This window comes from Elaeis guineensis, chromosome 4 (genome assembly GCF_000442705.2).
Source record: "Elaeis guineensis isolate ETL-2024a chromosome 4, EG11, whole genome shotgun sequence".
Lineage (NCBI taxonomy): Eukaryota > Viridiplantae > Streptophyta > Magnoliopsida > Arecales > Arecaceae > Elaeis > Elaeis guineensis.
Window position 1 is genome coordinate 12,861,774 of NC_025996.2, and position 18,069 is coordinate 12,879,842.

Sequence of the window (18,069 nt, forward strand, 5' to 3'; positions counted from 1 at the left end):
CATGCACAGATCCTCACATGACGGAGTTTAAAAATAGTAATAACTTGGAGAGGTAGTTTGGAGACAAACATAGATTTTTATTTTAGAAATTAATAAAATCTAATTAATGTAGGATTTCTACAGCAAACATGCAACTAAGAAATAAAGATTGAAATAAATAAAGATGATTATATAAATAACTTCTTAGCCGTATTTTTTTTGCAGATGATTATTAAGAAAGGTGCTAAGAATATTTTAATTCACAAAGTTTGATACACAAAATTTGAAACGATATATTTGTCTATTATTTAATAATATTATATAAATAATATACTTGTAGCACTATTAAGTGAAGATGGGTGACATAAAATATTAAACTATATATTTAGTTGGGAAGGATGGATAGGCTTGATTGCCTTTTTCACTTAGACCAGTAGAGGAATGGTCGATTGTGTCGGTAATTATTGACACCCATTGCAAGCAACTTTTAAGTGAAGTTGGGATTGATAACTAAATAAGATTCTGGTGGAAGTAAGATTGCCGTCTAATCACAAATAGATTAGTGTTTAGAGAGAGCTGGATTAAAGTGGCATGCAAACTTTTCCTCCAAGAGATAAAAAATAGCAGAATAGTCTTATCCTAAGTGCGGATTATTTGGGTTAAATAATCATGATCGATAATAATTTTGGATGTATAGGGGCTATGAGCGATGCTAATGCAATATGCAAGTTTAATTAGGATTTAGGGTGTGTTCCTTCTGAAAAATGATATGTTGCGAGGAAAGCCATATTTGCATACTAATGGTTCAAGAAAATAGTCATAGAGATTTTGTATTTCTATAAGTAGCAGCTACAAAATGTGCTGCCGCTGCAGGGGCGCGCACTCATATGGATAAGAAAAGTTGTTCTAGCCTTGCTAGCAGAATGGTGGAGATCATGCATCTCTTCAAGCATCATCATATGTGGTTCTATTTTTGCATGCAGATAGACTCATCAAAGAGGCAAAAATGAAGAGAATGTCTCATAGAAAATATACGAAAAAAGATTAACTTTCGAAATTGCAGTGCATTTACAAATTCTCATGGAGCTTGTGTTGCCTCTTTTTTTTTTTTTTGGCTGAGAGAAAGGAGAAGGACATATTGATAGAGAAGGAAAGAATAAAAAAAAAAAGAAAAATGAAACTAGGTTGTGAGAGTGACAGCAAGAGTTGAGGAAAAAAGACCACATGCTACACCTACCTGCGGCTAATGACCATAGGACAAAACGCAAGAGTCTCTATTTCCCAGGAAAAAAGCTTTAAAAAAGAAAAAGGTGAGCCCAATCTAGATCCATTGCCAACCTAAGAGTGAGGTACGTTTTAGTTTGGTGATATTGTCCATATTTTTAACCCAGTTTTCTCTATTTTGATGACATCAAAGTTGGAATTGCTAACAATCCTATCGAGCACAATGAAACAACAAATATTTTTGTTTTCTTGATGCACATCACCTTCCCACATTTCTCTTTGTATTGATGTTGATTCAAAATAGATTTTGATTGGTTGTAGCCTGACTCGTATCAGTGTTTATTCACCATCTGGGATTGGATCAGTGATCTCTGGGCTCAAATCTCGCCTGCACTTTAATCTGTCCTACCTTCCCCCTTTATATTTTAGTTCTCAAAAACTATATTAGGCTCCTTTAAGCATATTTAACTGGTTGCCTGGAGATTGTCCTCAAAGCTCCCTGGCACTAGTGGAGCTGCAGAGGGGCCAGACTGAGCGGCCCAATGACCCAACCGATAAAATCCCTGGCCTGGCTTGGAGCCCAACTGTTTGAAGCCTAAGATTCTTACGGTGAAACTGGTGAGAGAGAGAAGAGGGCGCAACACCAACCACATATAACCACAACAAATAGTAGTCTCTAAAACATGCTGTAATTAAAATTGGATAAAAAAAATACATTCGAGCTCTGCTGAAAGACTAAATTGCATAAGGTTTTTGAACAGCTTACTAATGCTATACCAAGTTACTAACTATCCTACATGTCTTAATGCTGACAATAAGATCAGTTATTCTTTCCCTTAAGCATGTTCCTGAACCAATATGCTGAATTCTTCGGGTATCGCTCAAGGGTGCTGTAGTCCACATAGACCAGGCCAAACCTCGATGTGTATCCTAACTTCCACTCGAAATTATCAAGCAGAGACCAAGCAAAGTAGCCTACCACATTGGCCCCATCGTCGATTGCCTCCTTGAGTTTAGCTATATAGCTCCTGTAATAATTGATCCTCACAGTATCCCACAAGGCCCCAGGAAGAGTTACGTTACCGGGCTGGTCCATTCCTGTTATCATTATCAATGACGGTGTTAGAAATTATAATTATGGATTGAAGAGGATGATCTCATATGTCTCTCGTACCATTTTCAGATAGAATGATAGTTGGATTGCCGTAAGTCTCCTTAACATAAGTCACAGCCTTGTACATCCCCCACGGGACAATGTAGAGCCAGTCAGAGTGCGCCTGCATAAAGAAAAGCCCAAAATTAATTCTTTATAACTGGGCCATATCAATTCAAGTTATACCACTCAGTCGAGAACCTTTTTTAGACAATAATATCAAAGCAAAGATTTATCACTGTTTAAAAGCTTAGAGTTCTGTTACACAACTAATTGAGACTGTATGGTCTTATCAAACCAAGGTTAATTTGAATATAAGCCAATGGTTGGAAGGGGAACTAGGGTTCGTTTGGAGGTCCGAGACAGGTCAGGGGAAGACTTAATGTTAGCCCCAATAATTTGCAAAAGCTACAAGAGAACTTATCAAATCCTTGCCGGAAAAGTGGCGAAAATTTATGAGACTGTGAGATAGCTCATGCAAGTCAAAGATAGATGTATCATGGATTTACATACCAAAAGCTTAAACCATCAGGAGGATTGACTCAGGTTAGCAAACCCTTATAGTAATTTTTTTTTAAAATTAGTCGACGTGGAATTATGGCAATCTCTCCCATTAAATCTTATGACGCTGTCATCATGGTTGACTTCTACTAGAGAGAGAAGAGCCCACTCTCTAATTAATTTCTTTTCTTTTACTTCTTTTTAAATATTAATAACAAAAGCAAGTAATGGAAATGGGGAGAAGGGTGCTTTAAGATGCAGGAAAAAAATGAGACAGCACTCGACAAGGTTGGCCTATTAAACTAATATCTAGGTTAGCTTTTTTTTTTTAAAAAAAAATCCATATCAAAATGGTAAATATTTTCTAAATATAAAAAATAAGAAAGGATATGGCGAAATTATGTTGAACAGCTAGGGATATGAAACGTATCCTTTCTATCCTCAATCCAAAAGTAGGACCTCGCAAGTGAAAATGAAATTATATTTCAAGACAACTAGAATATAAGTAATATATACATCCAATCGAAACATATTTTAATCGTAAATTTATATTAATTAAGGTAGCTTATATAAAATTATTTTTATTAATGTTATTTACTTAATATACCATAAACGTGATAAGGTGAAAACACTTTTTCTAAATGACTAATTGATTATTTTAATCCTCAAATTAATTAAATAAACACTTACTCGTGGTCCAATTGGCACACCGTCACGATCGTCTGCATTCATCAGAGAGCATTAAAATGAAAAATTGTTGTTTAGAAATAGACAAAATTTGACCTTGTAGTTTTTATTATGTATGAAGAGTTGAAGGATCTCACAAGCAAATGTGACATGCCAGTCTGCCGAGTAGCTAACTGGAGTCTGCGAGGTCGTTGGGTGGTCCTTAATGTAGTAAGACGTATATTGGTTAACCCCAACGTAGTCTATCGATCCTTTTACCATCTCAACTTCTTCACGGGTGAACTTAGGAAGTCTCTCTTTGACAATCTCTTGCATCGTTTTCGGATACTCGCCATATGTTATAGGGTGCAGGAACCTGCAAGCAAGCATGATCAGATTTATTAAAATTTGCTAGCCCACAAGTCTAATATCATTTTCTTTTTCTTCCCACTGTTTAAACTTGGCAGCTTTGTGTTACCATCCAATATGGAAGTCCCTAGATCTATGAGCTGCTTCCTGGTCGCTGATCGAGTTGGTAAGAGGTTCATACCAAACAAAGTCCAAGAGTATTCCTATCCTGCCTTGCTGATGGACCTGTAAATATTAATATAAGGGAAAATGTATCAGTAACCAACCAATTATAGCTAACTTGCCAAGTCACTAGTAAGTTATCAATCAGCGTAAAAGAATTGGTTAGCTATAGATTTCAATCTAATATGACAAATTTGCTCAAAAATCCTAAAAATTAGAGAATTAGAGATAAATCTTCAGTTCTACTTTCAACTGAAAAGCAATTCTCCAGATGAGTTTTATGCAAAAGTAGCTATTCATTTTAAATATAAATTAAAAACAACTACTCTTTTTTGACTAAAATTATCCTTATATTCTTATACCCTTACACCCTTTAAAATATTGCAATATTATATTATCATAATGCAGTATTCTTTTACAATAAGACAGTATTACATTATATTAATGTAGTATTCCTTTATAATAATACAGTATTGCTTTATTATATTATATTAGTGTAGTATTTTTTTATAATAATTAAGACAGTATTATATTATATTAATATAGTATTCTTTTATAATAATGTAGTGTTGCTTTATTGTATTATATTAGTGCAGTATTTCTTTACAATAAGATAATATTATATTATCATAGTGTAGTATTACTTTATAACAATACAGTATTACTTTATAATAGTATAGTATAACTTTATAATAGTGTAGTATTATTTTATGATAGTGCAATACTGTTTTATTATAGTACCGTACTGTTTTATAATAGTGTAGTGTTACTTTATAATTGCCAAGATAATTGAATCATTTCATTCTATTTGGGTAGTTGCTTTTAAGTTATGTTTCTATTAGGAAGGATTTTTCACTTGAAACTTAAATGAATAGCTATTTTTAAGTTTAAACTCAATTGGATATTTTTCATTAGTTTATCCAATAAAAATCTAATTTGAATTTTCTGAAAGCATAATTATACAACGACTTTTTGATCGAATTGAATTTCATTTGAATTATAAATTTTCATTTTTCTCCAGATCCTAAGATGTTTCCGTATCTGTTGACAAATTCAAGCAATGTGCCCCACACAAATCTTTTTCTTGTTAAAACAAACCTTCGGTATAATTATATTATGAAATAAGAAAGGTGGAGAATTATATATGAAATAAGAAAGGTGGATTCTCCAAAGTCTCAATCGTAGTCCTACCAATTCTAATTCATTCCAAACAAGTAAATTACAACTAACAAACATAACCCTCGACTAAGAGATCCAGGCATGGTTGGGTAGCGTTTGAAAGATACTTGATTTTATATTCATATTTTAACGATTTTGCTTACATCAATTGGCATACATGATTTATGATTCTACGTGCATAGGAAAAATGTTTTCACTCAGATAACATATTCGATACTTGGACCATTCACCTGATACTTCTCACGATATCTCTTCACTGCAGCAGCATGACATAAGATTAGATGATGGGCCACAATGTATGGTTCTGTAGAGGAGTTCCCTCCGGCTGAACAGTTGGTGCACCTTCCAGGGGCATGAGTGCCATCATCATACCCAAGAGCTGCCACCACCCTGGGCTCATTGAACGTGAACCAGTTTTTCACTCTATCCCCATATGTCTTGAAACAAAAATCAGCAAAGTTTGCATATGCCTCCCTGCATGATATAATGATCAATCAGAATTATAAACCACTCTCAATAGATTTATTAGAATTCGAAGACCAGCAACATAATTAGTTTTCATATCATGTATGGTCAAAATCTTGAAGCATTGTTAATAGTATCTGGTTGTGTGCACAAACTAACACCAGGCTATGATTTGAAAATTCTGATATATTCTGTCTTTGTTGTTACTTTTGAAGTAGTTACAGGATTGGTTTGCCAGAGACATGCCTTTTATCTGTTTAACAGTGTACTACTTTGTCATATGTAATAACTCGGTACAGGTTATCTCCTCAAATATATGTGCAATTATGCATGCATGAGTGTGTGTTCAGCCGTCAACGGATTCACTATGTCTAAATAGAATCGATCAATGGTCAAGAAGATTGTAGTATGAAAATGAACAAGTTGCATGGTTAAGTGGAACCAAATAAAACCGAGGCTGAAACATTGTAGACTTACACTATCTTAGGGCTCAACCAGCCGAGATACTCATCTTGAAGTGCTTGTGGGAGATCATAGTGGTAGAGATTTGCATACGGAGTAATGCCTGAGATGCAAAGAATTTATTAGCTTAAGACAGCTTCCAAGAGAATTAACGAATTGATTCAGTGTTGGCTTCTAGATTAAAGCAGGAGTTTACCTTGCTTTAACATGTAATTGATCAGTCTGTTGTAATAGTGGACACCTCTCCAGTTCACTGTTCCAGTTCCATCTACAAAAGTAAAACCATTTCACATCAAATGAAATTATTTAGAAAATCACAGCATTATTTTATTTGAAAAAAATGAAGTTATATATGAAAATAATGAGAAATTATTGTATCACAAACTTGGGAAAATTCGGGACCAAGAGATTGAGAATCGATAAGCATCAAAATTCATCTTCTTCATGATGTCCACATCTTCCTGCACCATACAATCAAGTTGTTTGAGTCTGACATATTACTTGGGAATTGAATACAAAAAAGAAAAAAAAAAAAAGAAAAAAGCAAGTAGAAGAATAAAAGACAATGACGAAGAAATCAAATAAAATTGATTCTTTGTATGAATTATGAAACAAGCCTCAATCGCTCTGTCAGGATAATTATCATGTACTAAAAAGTCTATAGGACTCAGACTTTTATTCCTCACAATGAAATTGTGATTCGTTATAACAAGGTCACATGGAGAACGATGTTTATAGTAAATTGTTTTATGGTAGATCCACATCTTGAATATCTCTTCAATTTCGTAATTCCCAGAATCTCAATCAACAGAAGGTTGCTTATGCTGCTCATGAGGCTGACCATGTGATCGATGAAGCCATGAATTGGCTGGCTACATCGGCCTGAAAGAGGAGGGTTTGACTCTCACATCTGGCCCTAACCGTAAGCCTAACGAGTGGCTAGGCTTATTATTTAGGTAAAACAATTAGCTGGATCCAACTGGCGTGATCCGACCCAACCTGACAATATAACCTGGGCGGATTTTGGGTTGGGCTTGGCCTGGATCGTTGATTCCCAGGCGAAGAATGACGATTTTAGATAGCCCCATAAAATTAATTATTTGTTAGGTTTCTGGCCATCCAATTCCCAGTTAATCTTGACATATTCATTCGTCAGAATATAACCATCAGCCATTAAATTTTATAATATACCAATCCTTGTAATCAAAACAAGAATAAGCCAGCTATTAATTAAGACAGACATTATCCACACAAGTCATAATGTTTGTTAGCATATCTCTCGTATGTATTCATAGATAAAAAATATTCATTAGATTTAAAAGAATGTCATGTAATTAATTATATACAAACATTTTTGTATGGGAAAAAAAAGATAAGAAAAGTATCATCAAAAAAAAAAAAAAAGGAAAAAGGAAAAAAAGATGAGAAAAGAGAAAGCATCGCAACCGGTCTTTGGTTAACCTAATCGGTCTTCATCTTATCACCAAACAAGGAACAAGTAAAGCTAACGTTCTATAACTAACAAATCAGGAAAGCTAATATTCTTTACCTTGTAGCGATGGTACTCGTCCACCGTCACGTCGGCGGTGGCGTTGCCTGCAATATTACCTGTTTCAAACAAACGAGTATATATAAACATCAAAGAAATTCAGAAAACGAGCTAAAACTCTGAAGGAAGGCAATATATATATTTAATGGCTTGAAGTTGGGTGGCAATTCTCCGCTGCTTCTCTTTCTATCAAAAAAAAAAAAAAAAAGGCTTGAAGGAGTATGCGATGATTATATTTATATGTTACCTGGGATCCTGACGAAGGTGTCCCAGATGCATGGGCCACGCCCTGCCTTGAGCGCCATCCCCTCCACCTGGTACGCCGACGCTGCCGTCCCGAACACGAAGCCCTCCGGGAAGCTCCCGCGGCTTAGAAACCCGGCGTGCTTCAGAGCGGGCCGCCGTATGTGGGCCGAACAACCAAGGGCAAACAACAAGAAGAAGAAGAAGAAAGAGAGCACTCGAGACCTCATCTTGAGGAGAGCTTGAGGCGAGGAGGAAAGGAATACAAGGTATGGAGGGGTGGGGGTGGGGTGGCGTTAATTATATAGGGTTGGAGTAGGGTTGAAAACCGGGAGAGCATCCAAAGCTGTTGGAGAAGAATTTGGATAAGAATTTTTGTTTCATTATGAGAGTGTTCTACTTATCGGTCTCCTTAAAATTCTTTCCACGTCTGTCGGGGTGATGGGTGAATTGGAGTGGAATGGAGATTTCTCGTGATATTCTCGTTATAACCACGTATGACATAAAGTGAAGTTAAGAGAGGCTCTTTGTAAATGCGATAGAGAATCCTCTTTGGTGGTGGTTAATTATTAGCAAAGAGTCCGGGCACGCAAAACTTTTTATGCGAAAGGAAGCCTTGATGGTTCTGATCACTAGGAAACTCAGGCAAGCACAGGATTTCATGTGAAGGGAGTTCCTTGAGAGATAAGATACAGAGAGACCTCTTTGACGTGACTGAAATATGCATGGCATCGCATGATCCCACAACACTCCGTGCCTTATTCCACCAACACGTGGAACCAAGTGTGTGTAATATATATATATTTTTTTTTCTGGTAAGAAACTGTAACTTCATTCACCGAAATAAGGAGGTGTTTGGTTCGTAACTGAAATCAGAATAGAAATGAAAATCAGAATGGCTTGAAATCAGAATTGGAATGGCTAAATCTTTTCAAGCGTTTAGTTCGTGACCGAAATTGAAATTGGAATGAAAAATTGAATCCATAGAGATATAGATTGAGCCATTTCCATTCTATTTCGGAATCAGAATTGGAATGAAACTCCTTCTAACCAAACAAATGGTTGGAACAAGAATCATCCAATTTCGATTCCAGACCTCTACCTCTCTCAATCAAACAGCCCCCAAGTGAAGTGCAAAATGTACAAACAGTAAACCAAAATGAAGCCCAAGAGCACGTTTGTGCAGGCTCAGTTATGGAGTACGAAAACAAAGACTGTAAGAATATAAAGGTAAACAAAATTACATAACAATAAGTAAAGCAAGACCATATTTTTGAGTAGATATATAGTTGGCACCGGAGTGAAGAACCAGGAGTCAGCCAAAGTATGCTATCCATGAAGAAAAAGAATATATGAGTGAGAGAGCTGTCAGTAATGTTGTAAGAAAACCTTATGTACTGTGGCAAAAGATGAAGAAATTCCGCAAGTGTAGCAAAAAATTCCACAGCACAAGCATTCCAAATAGGCTGTCACAGTTATTGCTGTTGTTCGGAAATATAACTAACATGATAAGATAAGACTATAGTTATCCCACACATATGAGGAGGTAAGACCTTGAATCTGCAATAAGGTTAGTTCCACAGTATAATTAGATGTTGTATATACTGCCTGTAACAAGAAACATCTCTGCATTGCCCCGCAGATAGCACAGCCTGGAACTTGTATCCTTCAGCTTCAGAATAATAAATCATCATCAGCCGCAGCAGACAAACAAGAAGACAATTATACCTATCAATTAGGCAACAAGATGAACAGCTAACCAATGTGCCAGGACACTGTGGGCTTGATGGGCAATAAAATAGTATGTAGAAGTACAATGAATAATGGATGAAGTGTTGATGTTTGGAGTAGGTAGCACGTAATACCATCCACAGCCATAGATGCACAGGTGCCAATACCATATATGTAGCATATCTCCAATAAAAAGCAGACAACCATACATAATCAAGAAGTTTCGGTAGAAGACAAAAGTAGCCAGGTGTTGGGTAATAGTAATAATCCAAAGCATAATGGATCCCAAGAGGTAGTCAGAATGAGAGCAGAAGATGCGTGCCACAAAATGTGCCAAGGAATCAACAAATTTGGTTAACATACCTTTCTTATTTTGCTGACTGAACAAACTATAAGGAGAGCAATAAATATATCGGAAAGAATAACCACCGGCATTAGCCATGTCTAGAGTAAGCAAGTATATTTTGGGTTGATTTCTTGTTATGCAAACAACATTCTCTGAGCGGTCATCCTAGACTCCTCGTCCCATAAGCCTTTGCCTTTCGAGAAACACTGTCACCTATTCCAAGCTCTTGGATAAGGTCTAACTTCGTACGTGGTCGGCGACGTCCACACCCAACTACCACTGGGCTTGTAGCTTCCAATTCCTAGTTCGTTGTTGTTGTTTCTTCCATCCTTATTCATTCTTTTATTCCCCCCGTCTTCACTACGTATCCTCCACTTCACTTTGATTTCATCTCCTTAATGAAATCAAGTAGTGGAGTCCAGCTCCTCCTTCAAAAAAAAAGGGAAAAGAAAAAAAAGTAGTTCAGATTTGCTAAGGTGTGACCAAGACATATAAATACAGGGATTTTGGTCTAACTTGGTGGGTGGCTGATACCAGCGTGGGTAAAAAAGATCTAATTATATCAACTAAGTCGGAAACTCAAGGGCAGGGGAATAAAGAGGAGCGAAAACTCGCATTATTGATACCAACGCAAGTATATCAAAAATCTTTATAAATCATTTTTTTTATGAATTATAAATCATTAGCTGTACTGTAGGAAATATTGTAAGCATTAATGTAACTAGCGACCGGCATAAAGAATTTAACAATGACCTGGGTTGGAGAGTGAATCCAATGCCTCCATGCACAGCTGGGATAAATCTGAGCTTTCTCAGAATTTATAGGTATGAAAACCGACCACACCTGACGTGATGACCGGTTAATTAGAGTTCATCGTAAAGTCTCTGACAAATCAATCAAAATCTGCATATGGCCGACGCTGGGGCATATGGAGAATTCAAATTCTTCGCCCAACTGATGACATCTTGGTCACAATCACGGACAATTCCTGTAACTTTGGGACAAGAAGCGCAGGCGAAATATCTGTGCAAAACCTTCAGGATGTGCGATCAGCTGCCAAAATGGTTGATCCGCATGCTAGAGTTCCTTGGCAATAGATGCCGATCCTTGTCTATACAAATCCCTTTCAAAAGACTCTCCAAGTAAGTGCTCTCAAGCCTTTACAGTACCCCTGCGTCATCATTCTGTCACTATCTATAACACTTTCATTATTCTCTGAGAGTTCATCTGACTTAGATATTGGAGGTTCCTCATCGAACACTCTTTGGCAAGATAGCTTTTTGTTTATATTGCTTTAGGTTAGATCTAGCATTGGCTCAAAGATCCGAGCATGATTTCTTCTATGTCGAGAGTGATCGGCATGGGAGTCATTGTCATCTGAGCGCAGATGCTACCACATCACCACTTCAAATATACATCGATCGTGATCTCCGACCGACCTTCTTGATTAGTTTAGTTGATTGTCAGAGCCCTCCAGCAGATCAGCTAGCTCAGCATCCTGGTCGAGCCAATTTCCAGCGGCAACACTGTTTGCTCGGCATCCTGATTGATCGATTCTCAGTGGTAATACTATCAAATCCTGGATTATGGTTTTTTTGATGAAACGGGGGGTGAAACCACCCAGAATTTATTTAAGCATAATGTATATTTACAAAGTAAGGAATCAAGCGGAGGATCCTGGATTACGGTTGCCATAAGCTTCTTGCATGTATTGATAAATGCTGATGCAAATATAAATAGATATATACTAGCATATTAACCGCATGATGCGCAGGGTATCTGTCCATTCAATATATTTCTTTCTGATTATAGCCATGGTTTCACATCTCATCAACTGGAAAAATATAGGGAGAGTGAAAACCTACAATAACGCATTTCGAACCGGGGATTCACATTAGAGCTCCCAGCCTCCGACCGGTGCTAGTATTTGTGTCAACACTTCGGCACCAAACTACAAACCCTAGTTCTTGGATTTCTGTCAGAGGAGGAGTAGCCGATGCCACAGAGGGCTCAGGGGAGCTCTAGTGCGTGGGGAAGATGGAAATCGCGAAGCCCAAGCTCATCGCTTCGTCTGCAGCACCCTCCCTATCCCCATCGACTCCACCTTCTCCCTATTCCAGTCCTCCTCCGCTCTCATCCCCTCTCCACATGTACCCTCTCTCCACAAATGTACACGAGGTTCCGGGAGCTTCCATGAGCATTGCGAAGGAGCTTCCGCGAGCGCTTCGACGTGGCCAACCGATCATTGCCCCCTCTCTAGCTTTCTTTATCTATGTACATCAATTTTTTTCGATCTTTCCCTTGATGTTGTAGATTTTTCTATGTTTTTCCCGGGTTTTCCCGTTGTTTTTCCATCCTCGAAAGTCTCAATCAGGTGGGAGGCATGAAGTAAACGAAGCAGCCAAACAGGGAAGCTGTTTCCCCAAGTTTTTTCATTGTTTTTCATCCTGAGGAGTCTCAATCGAGTGGGCGGCGAACAAAGTGGCCGAACAGAGAACCTTAGCCATGGTGTCAAATAAAGGCTTTGTCCGCATAAAGATCTTCATTTTAATATATCCACTAGCAAGAGCCCTACACTACACTGTAGGCTTGATCAAAATATGAAGAATAGGAAATAATTATAAAAAAATTTTTTAAATTAAAAAAATATATGATATACAATATTGTTTTAAAAATTTACACGGTGATCAATTCTTTATGAACTCTTTTATTCACTTGTACTAAAAATCAAAAAATAAATATTATATTTCTATATTATAAACTTACATACGTATCATAATTAAATAAAATGGCTATTATAGTGAAGAAAATAAGTTGCTTAAAGTTAAATTGTTTGGGATGTTTTTTTTTCTTCAATGATAATTCTGTCTCATCTCTATACAATTAAAAGAAATTAATTTTTTAAAAAAAATAAATCTATAATAAAATAATTATTGTAAGAGTTCAATACCAAATTGTAAGAAGTCATGATGTTTTCAGAAAAATGGTGTGTTGAAAAATTTCTGAATAAATGTACTTTTCAAGAGTTGTGATCAATACTTCTTTCGAAACTTATAATCCATAACTGATGGCATAATACCTAATTTAGTGATAATCTCCAATACCAAAATTTTTGGCAAAATTTTAATTAAATCCATGCCTACAATTACAGTAGATCATAAAATAAGTACTTTAATAAATAATTCTATATTTTTAAAAAATAATTTTTATTTTTTTGATAAAATAAAAGTATAAATATATTTCTTTAAATATTTGGTAATTATAAATAATATTTTAAATTTTTAATACATAAAATAAAATAAATACATTATTTTTTTAAGATTCTAATGATAATCTATATCCACTAACAGATACCAATTTCAGAACAATAAATATAGTAATTTTTATTTTTTAAAAAATAAGGGTACTAAATTATTATTGTCAATACTTGAAAATAATAGTGTATTTAATTATAAATTTATTTATAAGCATAATTCATGAAATAGAAACATATAAAACTAATTAATATGCAAACACTAATCCATACTACTATTTATAAAAAATTTGGATCTCAGGTTTAGGAAATCATAATTTTATTCTCTAATTAAAAAATAAATCAAAAATAAAATTACATAATAATAAATTATTTTTTAAAAAAAGATGGTGTCAAATTTACATCACCATGAAAGAAAAATATAGCAAATAATTTTTTAAAATATGGCCAAAAATTAATTTTAAGTTTTTTTGAAAAGAAATCTTAATTTTTCATAAATTATTTTATAAAAAGGCCCACAGAGAATAAGTACAAACAACCTATTTTATGCAAGCTTCTGCATAATATAATTGTACAATTACCTTTTAAATTGTTTCTATATGAAGAAACTATGCGGACATATGCATAATCCTATAGTTTTTATAGGGTCTATAGATTGGGAATGCATGAAATTTCTATGCGACCTAGATTTTTTTAAAATCTAATTCTATCTTTTTCTAAATTTATCCCACTACTATCAATTCCTCACCTCTCCCTCTCCTCGCCTCTTCTCCACCACCGATCAATCGATTGTTTCTTCATTTTTTTTTCTACTAATTCCCCACTCCACTCTCTACCTTCTCTATCACCACTCATCAAATCTTTCCTCCATTTCTCACCACTTCGTCATCCCACCTTTCTCCCCCCGTCATCACCACTTTTTGGGTCCATTTCTTCGTTCGATCCTAATCCCTTTTTCTTGCTTGGAGAATACATTGGTGCTTTTTTCCCCACTCATTTTCTCTCTTAAGACGGTACATAAGAGGATACTATGCATGACGCCACCCATTACTCCTCCCTTTGATAAGTCTCGACTCTATTCATCCCTATAGTGTTGCAATCATATATCATAACGACTGCTTTTTATATCATTTTCTCTATGCTCACTTTAGACTAATCCCTCTGTGCTCTTTTGATCAATGCCTACACCTTAACCTCCGATCGAACCCATTCAAGATAAATTCCCCTTCACCACCTATTAATTTTTATCTTTTTTCATATTCTCTTACTTATCATTCATTCTTTCTTTATTTTTCATTTATTTCTTCGTTCCAATCCAAACTTGAATCTTCTTCTCACCATCTCCATGGTTTATTTTTTTCTATTTTCCTTCCTTTTTCCATTGTCTTCCCCAATTCCACCTTCTCCTAACTTTAACCGTCACCCTTACCCTAATTCTAGCCGAACCCCTAACCCTAACCCTAGCTCTAACCAGACTTGTAACCCTAACTTGAACACCCACCCCAATCTAAACCGTAACCCTAGACTTAGTCTAACCCAACCCCTAACCCTAAACTCAACCCTAACCCGAACACCCACCCTATCCTAAAATGTAACCCCAAACTCAACCCTTATCCTAACCCTAATCTTGACACCTAACCCAAATCGGACCCTAATCCTAACCGAACCAACCCATTAACCCGACTATCCAGAAGTCGGTTAGTGGACCCACCAACCTAATAACTCGGATCTAAATAGAGTTGGATCCCCAAACCCATTAACCCGATACCCGTCAGCCAGCTGAAATCCACGGGCTCGTTAAGCTGAAATCCAATAATCTGATTTCTCCATCCATTAGCCCACACCTGATTCACTAATTCAACATCTTGACTTCTTCTTTTTCTTTGTTCACTAATACCTCACTCAATCTATGAATCGGATCATTTCTTTCCTACATGGTTTCTTCCTTCTCGGTTTGAGTACTGAAAGGCTGTCGAATGTGAACAGCAACCGTATCACATCGTTTTTACTCTGAAAGGCTGCCAAACTATGGTAGCAACCTTTTATCCCTTCTTACCTCCAATAATATTTGTAGATGGAGTGAAAGGCTACCCATATATAGGTAGCAACCTTTCTACATTTCTAATGAGAAACCAAACACAGCTTCTCATATGATGGGCCAAAAATCTAAAAGTTGTCGGATTCCTATTGACACATTTTCATTAAATTGATGGGGGAATACAAAGTAATAAACGATCAAACAAATTATAAAAAAAAAAAGAGATATGCCACTCATCTTTTTTGGCTTAGTTCTCTTAGTTTCTTCTTAAGCAAACAAATGAAATAATAAAAAAAATAATTAGAAAAAAAAGAATAATCAATAAGAAACAACACTGCTAACCCCATTTTGCTTTGCTGAATGCTCTAAAGACCATCCTTTTTGATCTTTTGAATCCTCCAATAAACTAACAAAACAGCAATAAAAAGTAATAAAAATGGTAAAAAAGAAAAAAACACCACTGCTAATCTTGCCTTTTTCCAATTGAATCGAAACACAAAAAAAAAAAAAGAAAAAAAGTGCTGCCGCTTCTTAGAAAGAAAACCATCCTATTGAGACTTTTGAGAATATTGAAAAATATAGAAAAAAATCAGAGAAAAATATAAAAAAAAATTGGGATAGGTCATATAGATCGATCATTTTTTTTTCTTTTTTTCTTTTTTCGAGAGGATGCTGTTGTGGATTTTGAACTCTCTCTATATAGTTGGGAAAAAAATTTTACAGTACCCCCATTCAGCTCTATTATGCTTCATTGAAAATACCATCCATCGACAATCCCCATCAGGTAGCCCCCTACATCATTATCATGAGATAGGATCCTATATATAAATTAAAAATTTTGTAGCTAAGAAATTTTTTCGATCAAAAATCCTCAAATCCCAGCAAATATCATGCTTCTACCAAGATTAAGCTCTCAAAACCTCAAGGGACCACCTCACACCGCCACAACTCGCACAAATCCCATATACTACCATATCAGAACTTAAAGAATCCTTCTAATTTCTCTCTAAGTGCTCTCCTTTCCCATGGATCGATCTTTGAAAAAGATAATAAATTGAAAAGAAAAAGAAGCGAAAAGAAAAAAAAAATGATCATCTATATATGGAAAGGTCTTATCCTTAAATTTTTTTCCGCCTTTCCCCTATTTCTTTGATTTTTCCTCTATTTCTCTTGTCAGTCTCTATTTTTTCTATCCTTGGGAGTCCAATAGGGTGGGAGGCTTGGTGCGGCGAGTAGGAAAGCTTAGACGATAGTTGAGGTTTTATGTTGGATAATTTTTTTTCTTTTTTTCTCTTTTTTGGAGATCTATGGGAAGAAAAACACCCGAGGGAGATTGATAGAGAAGGCCAATGCTAGTAATGATAGGGAGGAAGACTGGCAGGAGGTGGTCGAGACTGACAAGGAGAGTAGGGAAGAGGTGGGTGTCGTGACGGTTTGGGAAGAAGGCTCGGAAAGGGTTTGAAGCAAAATGGAAAAAAAAAATTGCAGGAAATTAAAAAGAAAACCCATTGGGGAGTTCAGAGCTCGATACTTGAGGGAGATATATGGATAAGAAACACCTAAGGGAGATCGAAGGAGAAGGCCAATGCAGTGATGATGGGAAGGAAAGCAATGGTAGAGACTGGCAGGAGGTGGCGGCAAGGAGAGCAGGGAGGAGATCAGCGTTTCTCTTTTTGAAAATTTGTGGAAGGAAAGCACCTAAGGGAGATTGGAGGAGGAAGCCGAGACCGGTAAGAATGGGGAGGAAGATGATGGCAGAGACTGGTGGAGGTGGCAGAGACCGATGGGAGGTGATGGAGATCGACAAGAAAGTGGCGAAGAGGTGGGCATCCGGATGGCTCGAAAAGGGTTCGAAGCAAATAGAAAAAAAAATATTACTGAAAATATAAATAAAAAATTATTGGAGAGTTCAGAGTTTGACACATAGTACATTGGAGAGCTCTAAACTCTCCTTTCAGATATAGATATTAGATTTTGGCCAAAATCTTAGATAAGGTAAAAAAAAAATTTAGAATATGCATTTATGACACATTGGATCATCATCGTTTATATTTACCAAGCCATTATCATGTATGCCTGAGGAGCTTCTACCATGCATGAGGGAGCCCCACATATTTTTTTTTTTTGGTAGAAGGTGTGAGAGTATTTATTTAGATTAACAAATGTACAAGTACGGGAACAAAACAGGCCTGTCAAGATATGAACAAAATGCAAGCCTGAGAACCTACAACTGCAGATACAAAGTAAAGGATGGATACATACGTAGAACAAAATAGCTCTAACTTGAGCCTTTACAAAAAAACAATCAGGTGTGAATAAAACCCAAACTTCTGTGCGGGCATGTAACAACTGTTGTAACTCCACAGAATTCGAAATCCCAAAATAGCTGTATAGTAAATGGATTAGAAGAAGAACTCCTTTGAAATTGATACCCATAACAAGGTGAAACAGTAACATATACGTTCCACAGCAGGTAGATAATGACCCCAAAACAGTGGAAGCTGCTATACAGTCTCAGAAAACAGCGGATGGGTACCACATGGCACACCACCCAAGCAAGGTTGAAATTGATGAAGAAGAGAAGGAGATATTTATTTTTATTTTTCTTCATCCTAAATCAAAAGTGTGTACAAAGACCTATAAATACAAATATGTAGAACCAAATATAGATAGGGAATAACAAGAATATGCCAAAGAATAATCAAGAATATGCTACGGAATGAATCCCTGGACCTTTAATTAGATATTT

The 18,069-nt window shown here is 36.1% G+C and overlaps 1 protein-coding gene across 1 annotated transcript; it reads right to left on the reverse strand.

Moving 5' to 3' along the window:
* Window positions 1–1,850: 1,850 nt before the first annotated feature.
* On the reverse strand, window positions 1,851–8,279 carry LOC140856876 (beta-glucosidase 1-like). Its single transcript, XM_073255083.1, has 11 exons — window positions 7,957–8,279; window positions 7,710–7,768; window positions 6,546–6,621; window positions 6,357–6,428; window positions 6,176–6,263; window positions 5,464–5,707; window positions 4,002–4,117; window positions 3,682–3,899; window positions 3,548–3,579; window positions 2,378–2,480; window positions 1,851–2,301 (listed from the first exon to the last, which is right to left on the reverse strand). Exons 1-11 carry the CDS (start codon window positions 8,180–8,182, stop codon window positions 2,024–2,026), a joined length of 1,512 nt encoding a protein of 503 aa, XP_073111184.1. The 5' UTR covers window positions 8,183–8,279; the 3' UTR covers window positions 1,851–2,023.
* Between the last annotated feature and the right edge of the window lie 9,790 nt (window positions 8,280–18,069).